The following is a 14,203-nucleotide window of genomic DNA, read 5'->3' on the forward strand; positions in this document are numbered from 1 at the left end:
GTGCTTCAAACGGACCAATTACAATAATTACCAGCTCTGTGGCTGGGGCTTTAGTGCTCAGTCTGCACCTCATGCCCCAACTAGCTGGCAATATGTCCAATCCTACAAACTCTCAGTTTTTCAAATAAAATGAATGCAAAATGAAATACTTAGAAAAATTAGAAGAGAGCTTGAACTGAAATTAAATGCTAGCCAATGGTAATGGTGTTCATGATGCAAACGGTAGATTACTAGAAAGTTATAAAGTTAGGCCCAAATCCTGCAATCAGTTCAGCATGGGCAGACCCTTTTGCCTGGGGGTCCAATTGCAGGATCAGTGCTTGAAAAAGTACAGTGGGGAGCACTTTATAAATGTCTATAGATTGGTAGAATTTCTGTCTTATATTTCAATATATATTTTTAAGACTGTGAAAATAAATTAGAAAAAAATCTGTATAAAAAGGAGTGGTATACTTTTCATTAAGCCATTGTTACTTTTCAGTTGTCTTTTACTTTTCGTATCAGAATCTTAACTCTTTCAAAAATACATCATTTTTATTACTCTGCAAAAGGTGTTTTACAGAGAAAATGTTTTAAATCATTTAGTAAAAAAAGAAGTTAGTGAGGAGGGATTCCAGTAACTTTTAATAACAATTTATCTTCCCTTGATGACTGGGGCTGCCCAATAGCCACCTGCCATGTCATCATTCCACTAGGAACAAAATCTGCATCAAGGTTCTTGTGTGCACAGTTACCTGTGTTGGGATGTTGACTTGTGTCTCGGCCCTCCACTGGGTATATTGAATAGTTGTTGAAGAGAACTTTAATCTTAAAATATTTTAATCTGTATTATTACTAGTCCTTTTCATTGTTTCTAGTGTTCATCAGGGTTGGAAGGGACCTCAAGAGGTCATCTAGTCCAACCCCCTGCTCAAAGCAGGACCAATCCCCAACTAAATCATCCCAGCCAGGGCTTTGTCAGGGCGTTGTGACCTCTCGATGTCGTCTTAATTATTCTGCAGCAATAATAGCATTCCCTTTATCAAGGAGGCAGGGGAACTGTTGGCATAAATCTGTCATAAGTTCGTGTGACCTGACATATGCTTCAGATGGACTATTACAATAATCACTTGTACTGCTGTAACTTTGGCTACGTGGCCTGTGACCCGTGTACCTCAATTAGCAGAATACATTGTGTTATCTAGATAGTCATTTGCGTGTGCCCCAAAAGTATCTAAAGGATTTTCATTCAGAAAGGTGATGAAACAAAAGTAAATAGATGAAATTTAGAGGTGGGCAAATTAGTGTAAATTACAGGTAGTTAGGTCAGTGTCTAAATTAGTGTCACTTTGCATACTGAGCAGCCCGAAGAAGGTGTAAATTAAGATGGAAGGTTGGCACTTTAACTTATTCTTCATTTTCTTCAAAATCATTCAACAGAGAGATTCCCCAGGACAGCCTGTATGTAATCTGTTGACTTTTCTTATTCAACAGGGGAATGTTTTATCTTGTAAAGGAAAGGGGAGCATAAACTGAAACAGTTCAGAAATGCAAACAGTGTTGCGGAAAGGAGAATTTGCTTTTTGTTCCTTCTCCGCAAATCATTATTATTATTATTATTAGTTTATTATTTTATTATTGAAACAAACACCTCTGTCTACAGGGAAAACAAGCTATTCCTCACCTTTCTTAGCTAGATATTTAGATGGTGATTTGGCGCCAAGTGAAAAGTGGGAGCGGGAGTATAATATGTAGGGATAAATGAGTAAAATGTTATGGTACTGCACTGGGTTTCAACTGCCCAACTCCTGTCAGTTTCATTGGCTTCAATCTTGTGCAATGCTGAATATTTTCCCCACTGTCTCCTTTCTGAAGACTGGTTAATTTTTAAATTGGACCATCAACATTTTCTTAACTCTTGAAGTTTATATTACACAAAGTTGAGCCTTAGAACCACCACAAACCTCACTCCCTTCTGCTCTAAATGCTAGGTGTGTTTCTCTGACCTTGCCTTTGCTAGCATAAACACAGCACATAGCACAGTGTACTGTGTACATATAAGATATTACATTAAAAATAAAAAATCTCATACAATTCCCCTCTTGGGAGAGGAAGAGAAAGAAAGAGCACATGTGATAGATGCTAATCATGTTCCTTAATACATTTCTGGAAGTTGCTCAGATACTACAGTGATGAGGGCTGTTTAAAAAGAGTGTATCTCCAGCACCAGTATTTCACAAAATGGTTGGGCTTTTTTTGTTTTGTTTCTTGCATGTTTCAAGAGGCTTTGTTTCCAAATTGTATTTACTAAATCCAATGCAAAGCTACCTAATAAGATACAAAATTGACCATACATGATTAGGAAAACATGGACTATTATCCAGCATATTTTAACATTGTTTATGCAGTCCCATTTGTGTGCATGACTCTTCATAGAACAAATAAGTCAGTTAGTGGCTTGATGATTTTATAATTTAATTCAGATAAAATATAGGAGGAAGATGGCAAATAAAAAAAAGAAAAGAAAAAAAGAAGAAATATATCAACTAGTACTTTAGGTAAAGATTTTTAAATACATTTTCCTTCTCCCTCCTCTTATGAAGGTGGCATTTTTATATCAATATTATTGGACAGATATTTTGCATCTATAACGTGCCTTTTAGACAAGGATAGCAAAGTATTTACAAATATTAACTAACATGACATGAGATAGTTAAATACAATTATTAGTTTAATTTTACAGATAAGTAAATTGAGGTATGGAAGTTAAGTGAGTTGCCCAAGACTATATAGTGAATCAGTGGCAAGGGGTCAGTATTATACTCTAGATTTGCTCTACTAGAATATGCTGTTTAAGGAGACAGGTCCAGATTCTCAGCTGATGCAATGCTAGTGAAATCAGTAGAGAGGTTTATTTACACCAGTTGAAAATCTGGCCTACAGTATGTAGTATTCCCATGTTTCCATTCCCTCAATCAAATCCTATCTTTTCTTAAAGATGCTGTTTGAGAGAAACCACAACAGTACTTCTGTGTTAATCCTGAACTCTTCTTTCTTTTAGCTGCTTTAAAGTGTTGAATTTCTCTTTGGGGATGTGTGACTTAATAACATTACAAACAACTCTTTATCTCTGTGCAGGCAGATAATTACTTTAACAACCAAAGTGCTACATTGACACTTTGGAGGTCTTTTGTGTGCATCTAAGTACCCAAAGCAGCCCAGAGGTGTCAGTTCTGGGTACTGCAGCAGCGCAGATGTTGCTACTGCTGTCCTCATCTTCAGTCACTATGGAGAAAACCATCTGCTTCTGCTTTGGTTTGGAAAGGGTCTTGGGTTCCAAAGTGCCTTCCCCCCACAGCCCATCCCTGTCCCTAGCTGCTGTGTTTACAAGAGCAGTAAGGGAATTAATCACTTGGATTAAAAACATTCCAGTTTAGTTCTAATTAAAATAAATAAATAAAAATCCTGCTTGCATACACTGACATACAAAAATAGTCTTTGTATGAGAAGTAAATCTACAAAGTTTATCTTTCTCAGAAACAAATAAATCTACACCTGCTCATTGTCTTTTTTATATTATAAACTTATTTATAGAGTGTCCTTTCCTCCCACTCCTACTCAAGATGTGCAGAAGGTAGACACTCAGCACATTCGTGGGTCCTGAAATAATTTTCAGGGCCTGTGAAATGTCATCATGTTGCATAGCTTTGATCTAATGTGCTGGGGTCCCGTGAAAATATCATATTTTAATGTAAATGTTATGCTAGCCAAAATATTTGAAAGTATCTTTCCTTTGCCTGAACTACTTTTGCAAATTTAAAGTATAATCAATAACAACAATATATAGAGAGACACATAAAATAATAAAGCTTTAAAGTTTGTATTCTTTGATGAGGTGGACGAGGCTTTCTTCCAGCAACTAATGGAAGTTACTAGATCGCAGGCCCTGGTTCTCATGGGTGACTTCAATCACCCTGATATCTGCTGGGAGAGCAATACAGCGGTACACAGACAATCCAAGAAGTTTTTGGAAAGTGTAGGGGACAATTTCCTAGTGCAAGTGCTGGAGGAACCAACTAGGGGCAGAGCTCTTCTTGACCTGCTGCTCACAAACCTGGAAGAATTAGTAGAGGAAGCAAAAGTGGATGGGAACCTGGGAGGCAGTGACCATGAGATGGTCGAGTTCAGGATCCTGACACAAGGAAGAAAGGAGAGCCGCAGAATACAGACCCTGGACCTCAGAAAAGCAGACTTTGACTCCCTCAGAGAACTGATGGGCAGGATCCCCTGGGAGAATAACATGAGGGAGAAAGGAGTCCAGGAGAGCTGGCTATATTTTAAAGAATCTTTATTGAGGTTACAGGAACAAAGCATCCCGATGTCTAGAAAGAATAGTAAATATGGCAGGAGACCAGCTTGGCTTAACAGTGAAATCCTTGCTGATCTTAAACACAAAAAAGAAGCTTACAAGAAGTGGAAGATTGGACAAATGACCAGGAAGGAGCATAAAAATATTGCTCAGGCATGCAGGAGTGAAATCAGGAAGCCCAAATCAGACTTGGAGTTGCAGCTAGCAAGAGATGTTAAGAGTAACAAGAAGGGGTTCTTCAGGTATGTTAGCAACAAGAAGAAAGTCAAGGAAAGTGTGAGCCCCTTACTGAATGAGGGAGGCAACTTAGTGGCAGGGGATGTGGAAAAAGCTAATGTACTCAATGCTTTTTTTGCCTCTGTCTTCACGAACAAAGTCAGCTCCCAGACTACTGCACTGGGCAACACAGCATGGGGAGAAGGTGACGAGCCCTCCATGGAGAAAGAAGTGGTTCAAGACTATTTAGAAAAGCTGGACAAGCACAAGTCCATGGGGCCGGATGTGCTGCATCCGAGAGTGCTAAAGGAGTTGGCAGGGGTGATTGCAGAGCCATTGGCCATTATCTTTGAAAACTCATGGCGATCGGGGGAGGTCCCAGATGACTGGAAAAAGGCTAATGTAGTGCCCATCTTTTAAAAAGGGAAGGAGGAGGATCTGGGGAACTACAGGCCAGTCAGCCTCACCTCAGTCCCTGGAAAAATTATGGAGCAGGTCCTCAAGGAATCAATTCTGAAGCACTTAGAGGAGAGGAAACTGATCAGGAAGAGTCAGCATGGATTTACCAAGGGCAAGTCATGCCTGACTAATCTAATTGCCTTCTATGATGAAATAACTGGCTCTGTGGATGAGGGGAAAGCAATGGACATGTTATTCCTTGACTTTAGCAAAGCTTTCGAGACGGTCTCCCACAGTATTCTTGCCAGCAAGTTAAAGAAGTATGGGCTGGATGAATGGACTATAAGGTGGAGAGAAAGCTGGCTAGATCATTGGGCTCAACGGGTAGTGATCAATGGCTCCGTGTCTAGTTGGCAGCTGATATCAAGTGGAGTGCCCCAAGGGTCAGTCTCGGGGCTGGTTTTGTTCAATATCTTCATTAATGATCTGGAGGATGGCGTGGATTGTACCCTCAGCAAGTTTGCAGATGACACTAAACTGGGAGGAGTGGTAGATACGCTGGAGGATAGGGATAGGATACAGGGGGACCTAGACATATTAGAGGATTGGGCCAGAAGAAATCTGATGAGATTCAACAAGGACAAGTGCAGAGTCCTGCACTTAGGATGGAAGAATCCCATGCACTGCTACAGACTAGGGACCGAATGGCTAAGCAGCTGTTCTGCAGAAAAGGACTAGGGGTTACAGTGGACAAGAAGCTGGATATGAGTCAACAGTGTGCCCTTGTTGCCAAGAAGGCTAATGGCATTTTGGGCTGTATAAGTAGGGGCATTGCCAGCAGATCGAGGGATATGATCATTCCCCTCTATTAGACATTGGGGAGGCCTCATCTGGAGTATTGTGTCCAGTTTTGGGCCCCACACTACAAGAAGGATGTGGAAAAATTGGAAAGCGTCCAATGGAGGGCAACAGAAATGATTAGGGGACTGGAACACATGACTTATGAGAAGAGGCTGAGGGAACGGGGATTGTTTAGTCTGCAGAAGAGAAGAATGAGGGGGGATTTGATAGCTGCTTTCAACGACCTGAAAGGGGGTTTCAAAGAGGATGGATCTAGACAGCTCTCAGTGGTAGCAGATGACTGAACAAGGAGTAATGGTCTCAAGTTGCAGTGGGGGAGATTTAGGTTGGATATTAGGAAAAAATTTTTCACTAGGAGGGTAGTGAAGCACTGGAATGTGTTACCTAGGGAGGTGGTGGAATCTCCTTCCTATGAGCTTTTTAAGGTCAGGCTTGACAAAACCCTGGTTGGGATGATTTAGTTGGGGATTGGTCCTGCTTTGAGCACGGGGTTGGACTGAGGTCTCTTCCAACCCTGATATTCTATGATTCTATACGCACAACCTATTGAATGTGATACAATAGACCCACCATGACAGGACTAATAAAACGTTGACTCTTTTAAAAAAAAACAAACAACCCTTCAGATTTATTTCAAAAGTAACTAACTTTTAATGTTCCTATAGTACCTCCACTTCTGAACTCTGAATTCATACTGCTTCTGCAACTACATACTGTACATCCACTACCCGAGGAACAAGCCTATTCTATCATGCACGCTGCATAGTATTTTTCTCAAAATGGAGCACAGCTCTGAAGCAGAGTAGATTTGATGGCTGTAGAATCACAGAATACATAGAGTGCTGTTCATAATACCTATCTCTCTTTTCTAAAGAACTTTAAGATGCAAAACCTACTCTATAAGTGCAAAGTGCCGATTTGCTTTTGTGCATTGACCACTATCAGCCTGTGTCAAGACTTGGAAAAGACTTGAGTCCTTCTTGCCAGTGTTCAGGAGGAGTTGATAGGGCTTGGATTTTGGGCCCCATTCCTGGGTTAATGGCAGATTCATAGATATTAAGGTCAGAAGGGACCATTATGATCATCTAGTCTGACCTCCTGCACAATGCAGGCCACAGAATCTCACCCACCCACTCCTGTGATAAACCTCTCACCTATGTCTGAACTATTGAAGTCCTCAAATCATGGTTTAAAGACTTCAAGGAGCAGAGAATCCTCCAGCAAGTGACCCATGCCCCATGCTACAGAGGAAGGCGAGAAACCTCCAGGGCCTCTTCCAATTTGCCCTGGAGGAAAATTCCTTCCCGACCCCAAATATGGCGATCAGCTGAACCCTGAGCATATGGGCAAGATTCATGAGCCAGATACCCAGGAAAGAATTCTCTGTAGTAACTCAGATCCTACCTCATCTAACATCCCATCACAGGCCATGAATATTTAATGCTACAGGTAATGTTGCCAACCCTCTAGGATTGGCCTGGAGTCTCCAGGAATTAAAGATTAATCTTTAATTAGAGATTATGTCATGTGATGAAATCTCCAGGAATAGAGCCAACCAAAACTGGCAACCCATGCTACAGGAGGGTATGTTGGCTGAGTGATGGACCTGGGGCTAGAATTTGAACCCATTTGGCCTCTGTTGAAATGCTGCTAGGATGCAAAATTGGATTGCTCCTGTTGGAGAGTCGAACTAGTGCTTTGAGTGGGGATTCAAACCCCAGCATGGTAGGAGCTGGGGGAGACACAATTCAATTTCACCCAGACCACACCACACGGTCCATTGTCTACAGCCAAGCTCTACAATACAACCGCATTTGCTCCAACCCCTCAGACAGAGACAAACACCTACAAGATCTCTATCAAACATCCTTACAACTACAATACCCACCTGCTGAAGTGAAGAAACAGATTGACAGAGCCAGAAGCGTACCCAGAAGTCACCTACTACAGGACAGGCCTAACAAAGAAAATAACAGAACGCCACTAGCCGTCACCTTCAGCCCCCCACTAAAACCTCTCCAACGCATCATCAAGGATCTACAACCTATCCTGAAGGACGACCCATCACTCTCACAAATCTTGGGAGACAGGCCAGTCCTTGCATACAGACAGCCCCCCAACCTGAAGCAAATACTCACCAGCAACCACATACCACACAACAGAACCACTAACCCAGGAACCTATCCTTGCAACAAAGCCCGTTGCCAACTGTGCCCACATATCTATTCAGGGGACACCATCACAGGACCTAATAACATCAGCCACACTATCAGAGGCTCGTTGACCTGCACATCTGCCAATCTGGTATATGCCATCATGTGCAAGCAATGTCCCTCTGCCATGTACATTGGTCAAACTGGACAGTCTCTACATGATAGAATAAATGGACACAAATCAGATGTCAAGAATGTGCAGGAAATGGCCCAACTTTATTATCATGCACATTGTGTAAAGAGTTGTCACTTTGGATGGGCTATCACCAGCAGGAGAGTGAATCTGTGTGTGGGGGGGTGGAGGGTGAGAAAACCTGGATTTGTGCTGGAAATGGCCCACCTGGTGATCACTTTAGATAAGCTATTACCAGCTGGACAGTGGGGTGGGAGGAGGTATTTTTTCATATTCTCTGTGTATATATAAAGTCTGCTACAGTTTCCACGGCATGCATCCGATGAAGTGAGCTGTAGCTCATGAAAGCTCATGCTCAAATAAATTGGTTAGTCTCTAAGGTGCCACAAGTACTCCTTTTCTTTTTGCGAATACAGACTAACATGGCTGTTACTCTGAAACCATTCAAAAACCAGTCGGAGAACACTTCAATCTCTCTGGTCACATGATTACAGACATGAAAGTTGCGATATTACAACAGAAAAACTTCAAAACCAGACTCCAGCGATAGATTGCTGAATTGGAATTCATTTGCAAATTGGATACAATTTACTTAGGTTACCTTGCATAATGGCTTAGCCACTCCCAGTCTCTATTCAAGCCTATTTCCCCTTGTTTTTTCCTACCCCCATCGCCCCAATGTTCCTCAGACGTTCTTGTTAAACCCTGGATTTGTGCTAGAAATGGCCCACCTTGATTATCATACACATTGTAAGGAGAGTGATCACTTGAGATAAGCTATTACCAGCAGGACAGTGGGGTGGGGGGAGAGAAAACCTTTTGAAGTGATAAACACCCATTTTTTCATGGTCTCTGTGTATAAAACATCCTCACGGCATTTTCCACTTTATGCATCCGATGAAGTGAGCTGTAGCTCATGAAAGCTTATGCTCAAATAAATTGGTTAGGCTCTAAGGTGCCACAAGTACTCCTTTTCTGTTTGCGAATACAGACTAACACGGCTACTACTCTGAAAATTCAATCCTGTGACAAATGTGAGGCCTTGTGGTAAAGTGGGATTCGAACCAGCAATATGATGTTTAAGTTAATTTCAAACGTGCAGCTCACCCCACTGCGCCGGCCCTCAAAGGCCCACTAGATGGCGCTCTTTCAACGAGCAGCAAGCCCCGCTTTCACCGCTCTCTAGCGCTGCCGGAGACCCTAATGGTCGGGCTGCGCCACTGCAGCCCTTTCCCCTGAACCTCGACGGCGGCCATCGTTGCTCAAGACCACGTGACGCGGCGGCGACCAATCAGGACGCGGAAGGGGGCCCGGACTCTCGTCCCTGTGGCCGCCATTAAAGAAAAAGGGGCTCGGAATTAGACGGGAGAAGAATCCCCCGCTCTCCCCCCCCCCGGCCGGGACGCGACATGGGGGCGACCCGCTGACGGGAGCCGGGCGCTCAGGATGCCGCGGCCGGGCAGCCGCCGACAGAGGCACCGCTGAAAGAGGAGGCCCGCCAGCGGGGGCTTCGGGGCACCGACCGCGGCCGCCGCGTCCCTCTGTCTCCGCGCTTGGCGGCGGGGCCGGAGCGAGTGGGGTTCGGCCCCTACCTGGGGAGATTTGGGGGTTCGCCCCCGTCCCCGGAGGTTCCCCAGTTGAGAGGATTCGGGGTTCAGCCCTCCCCTTTGGGAGGGCCCTCCCCCGAAGAGACCCCGCGGTCCCTCCCTCCCCGGCTAGGGAGATCGTGGGGTTCAGCCCCCCTCACAAGAGACCTCTCTATCTGACGATTTGCGGGGTTCGCACTGGCGGAGGGAACCCCCCGGCCGCGGCAACTTGGTGGGGGTCGGAGATCCACCCATCGGTGGGGATTTGGTGGGGTTCGGCTCAACTTTGGGGTAGGCCCCTGCTGACGAGAGACTTCGTGGGATCCATCCGCCTCTCTGAAAAAACTGGGGCTCACCCCCTGAAGAAGATCCCCCCCCGCCGAGGAGACGGTGAGGGTCGCCCACAGTTTCTCTCTTCCGCCCCCCCAGCGAAGAATCTTCACGCACAACGGAGACTATTTGGGTTTCACCCTTCAGATAAGAGGATTTTTGGGGGGGGTATGCTCACAAGAAAACATACCTCCCTGGGCTGCTGCTGAGGGGGCGTGCGGGGTCCCCTTCTCACTGAAGAACCCCCCTGGCGGATTTTGGGGGACACCCTGGGAGAATTTTACCCCACCCTTGGGAATTCTTAAAACTTATTTGGTTTCTGACGCCTGAAGTTTTTGTCTGATCTAATTTTTAATTTATTTGGAATATATTTTGAGGGGGAGAAGAATCTGACACCCCGCTTTACTCTCTTCCCCTCGGACTCTTATCGACCCACAACCACTCAGCCCTAGTCATTCCACTCTTTGCCCCTCTCATCTGGCGAATAAGAAACAAGAGGAAGAGCAGGGAGGTTGCTGGATTAATTGCCCCTGTTGGATTATTTATTCCTCAACTCCCTCGTTTGGCGACTGAGATAAGAGTGAGGGGTCGTGAAACCATTTTACCTCCTGCCCCATTGGATTAATTACCCCACTTCTGTCCCCTTGCTGGATCAGCTATCCTCTTCTCTCCCCTTGGTCTTCGATTGAGTGGACAAGAGAAGCAAGGAGGATTGTGTATCTTAATCTCCCATCGTTGGATTATTGGCCCTTTCCTCCTTTTCTCCCCTTCCTTCTTGTTGTCTTTGCCCTCCTGTTTTGGCAGAAGAGGAGGGAAGGTTCTGACTCTTTTGCGCACTTTTCACGGCTCCCTCCCCCCCCCCGCTCTCCCTCTGTTTGTGCAAAATCCCTTATTTAACTGTATTATTTGTGCGTGTGTAACCTCCCTCCCCCCTTTCCTTCTGTGTCTCTCCCTCCCCGGCTCGCTGTGTCTCTCTCTCTCTCTCTCTGTCTGTCTCTTTCTTTCTTGTCGGAGGCTGTGGGATAATGGCGTGTGGGTTGTGGCTGTGAGGATGAGTTCCTGCTTCGTGCCGAACGGGGCCAGCCTGGAGGATTGCCATTCCAACCTATTCTGTCTGGTAAGTGTCCACCAGCTGCAGACATGCTGTTCACAGAGAGAAAGAGGTGTGGTGGTTGTGTTTTTTTTTTTTTTTTTTTTTTTTTGTGGTGGGGGTGGTAGGGGTAGTGGAAGCAAAGCAGCCATTTTTAGCATAGCTTCTTCTGGATGAGTCCTCAGAGTAGGCCTTGCCTGGAACCAGCCAGCTTTTCCGTGTCCCTCTGTTCCCCCCACCCCACATCGTTGCCTGTGTAATATTGTCCCTCCCTCCTTCTCTTGTCTTTTCTGGCCAATATTACCCCAACACTTTGCTTTCCCCTTCTGTTTCCTTTTCCCTAACTTTTTCTGCTTTCTATTAATCTTTTTAGCTATACCTTCTCACATCTTTATTTTAGTCCTGGCAGGAGGTGGTATGTAGCTGCACTACTCCCCTTTCCTCAGGCAAACTTTCTCTGCTTCCTCGCCCGCTGTAGTGACGCCCCAGAAAAATCTCAACTAAATCCTCCCGTTTTCCTTGCTTTCTTTTGTCTATCATTTTTCTCTTAAGCTGGTTTTGGTGATGTTTTTTGTACAAAGGCACATGTGCTATCCTATACTTGTGTTGTGCACCATTTCATATTCTTCTTTTTTTTTGTAACCGTTAAACTGTTAATCTTCACTTTTGACAGCTCCTAAAGCCAATTTGATTTGGATTGGAATATGGTGCACTTTTTTGTGGCTATGGGGCTTGCTGACCTGTTTCATTTTCCTTTAAATACAAATTAATCAGGTTGATTGGTATTTATTATTATGGAGGCTGTTTTAAGTAAAACCTGTGTCTGGCTGTTCTTGCTGGTGTATATTTTGGGGGAGGGGAATCTGGGCAGTTTGAGTATGTCTGCAGGATACCAGTATGAAGGCTGCATCAGGTCTGCAGCTCAGTATGAGCAACATCTTGTTAAGTCTTTCAGAAGTACCAACTGTTGCAAATTCCTTAGCAACACTGAGTCCGAAGCCTCATCTTCCTACTGCAGTGGTGGAGGCTACCCTATTAGATACACTGTGCAATAATCTAAATTGTGTCATATCTGGGGGAAGAGGAGAGATTAGAATCATGTGGGAGAAGGGGGGATGGTGCTAGCTAGTGCAAGGAACCCCTTGTATATGCTCATTTATGAGGCTGAATCCATTTGGCACCTCCTGCCATACATCTTGAGTCACTGTTCCATTTAAGAAGTGGTCAGGGTTTAAACCTTGATCTCTTTGGTACAGTGTTGCTTTGTAAACAATAGTTCAAGAATAGAGATTACCTGTGCTAATAGGAAGATATAGAGCAAAACAAATTGTTGTGGCTAATAGGATAATAACTTCAATTTCAGACTTAAGTTAAATGCAGTTTTTTACAGAAAAATAACTTATGATTTAATTTTGGGAGTAGGAGAAGGGGAGAATATGATGGCATTTGGGTATAGTGGGTGCACTTGAAAAGTTGCAACTTGATGTATTCCCTTTCTGTAAAATAAGGAATTCTGTTATTACCGGTAGATCTTTCAAAACACTGGTAGTTAAGGGTGTTCACTGAAGGTAGATCTATTATATACAGTTTTCCTGAAAGCTTTGTGTAATTTTAAAATAGACAGAGGGAGCATACATGCGTAGGATCAAGGCTAAGGAAAAAAGTGTTTGCCAAGATACATGATTAGTCTATAACTGTACAGTTAAAATAGTTGGAAAACAATTTAATTAATGGTTGCTGTTCACCTCTTTTTTTTGTTTTATCAAGTTTTGCTAACTTTAACAAGTTGGGGAGACAAGGTGGGTGAGGTAGTATCTTTTACTGGACCAACTTATACTGGCGAAAGAGACAAGCTTTCAAGCTACACAGAGCTCTTCTTCAGGTCTCCTCTGCGTAGACCAAAACAGCTACAACAACAGCGCAAACATTTAAGAACTTGGTCAGTTTTATTGCAACTTTCCTTCTGGTATTAATACTTACAACAATTATTTAAAGATAGAGGTAAAGCAAGGTGCAGGTCATAGTTTAGGATATAAGCTGTCTTCCTCATCCTCACATTCACCAGAGTACAATACATTTTAGAAATGTTTTTGGTAAGTTTTGGTTAAAAGCATAGGATCGTGGATTATTTTTTCTTTTTTTTCCCTTTTTAAAATCACAGAACTAGGGTTTATGTCTGGTAGCTTTTTGCTAAGAGTCCTATTTGCAACTTCCTTCTAATGAAGGAACTAGAAGTAACTTCAGGATTTAGTAAACCTTGTTTCCCCCAAATGTGTTTCACCTAATTTTTTTTTCTGTTCCTCTTCCGCAGGCTGATTTAACTGGGATTAAATGGAAACGATACGTATGGCAGGGTCCAACATCTGCCCCAATTCTCTTTCCGGTAACAGAGGAGGATCCCATTTTGAGCAGTTTCAGTCGCTGTCTGAAAGCCGATGTACTGAGTGTTTGGCGGCGCGATCAGAGACCTGGACGCAGAGAGCTGTGGATATTTTGGTGGGGCGATGACCCCAATTTTACTGATCTTATTCATCATGACCTCTCAGGTAAAAGAGAATGGACTGAACAAAATCTAATCAATCAGTCAACAAAGGGATGCTTTCTTCCATACCTAAAAAGTTCCCACTTTATAAACACTACAGTGGATAATGACATACAGTTTATTTTCTATAGTGATATGTCATACTTACAACTTCCATCACCTTGAGTTTTTTATGGTAGTGGGTGGGGGCCTCCCAGGAAACCGAATTGCTATGATCGTGGAATCTTATCAAAGCTGAACTTCTATCTTGAGTTGTGTCCTGATACAGTTGAGTCTCTCTCTGTGTTTAGGGTGGCTGTTTCTACTGAGAGAGATGGTGCTAGATATTCAAGGAGCAACTTTTTGCCCTTTTCAATTTTTTTTTATCCTATGCTTTTTGAAAACTAAAATGAGTCTCTCAAAGTTGGATAGAATTTTCTCTCTAAAACAAAGAAATGCAAGACCCTGTGGCAGTGGCTTAGGTGTGGGATGAGTTAATATTTTTA

At 43.5% G+C, this 14,203-nt stretch overlaps 1 protein-coding gene across 1 annotated transcript in view; it reads left to right on the forward strand.

The window, feature by feature from the left end:
- Positions 1–10,960: 10,960 nt before the first annotated feature.
- Positions 10,961–14,203, forward strand: part of MED13 (mediator complex subunit 13) — a 79,438-nt gene continuing 76,195 nt past the window's right edge. The window contains exons 1-2 of the mRNA XM_084650880.1: positions 10,961–11,203; positions 13,488–13,722. Coding sequence (XP_084507006.1) covers positions 11,138–11,203; positions 13,488–13,722 — 301 coding nt within the window. The 5' untranslated portion in view covers positions 10,961–11,137. The remainder of the gene's footprint in view (positions 11,204–13,487; positions 13,723–14,203) is intronic.

The sequence above is a fragment of the Lepidochelys olivacea genome (assembly GCF_965140295.1).
Source record: "Lepidochelys olivacea isolate rLepOli2 genome assembly, chromosome: 17".
NCBI classification, from domain to species: domain Eukaryota; kingdom Metazoa; phylum Chordata; order Testudines; family Cheloniidae; genus Lepidochelys; species Lepidochelys olivacea.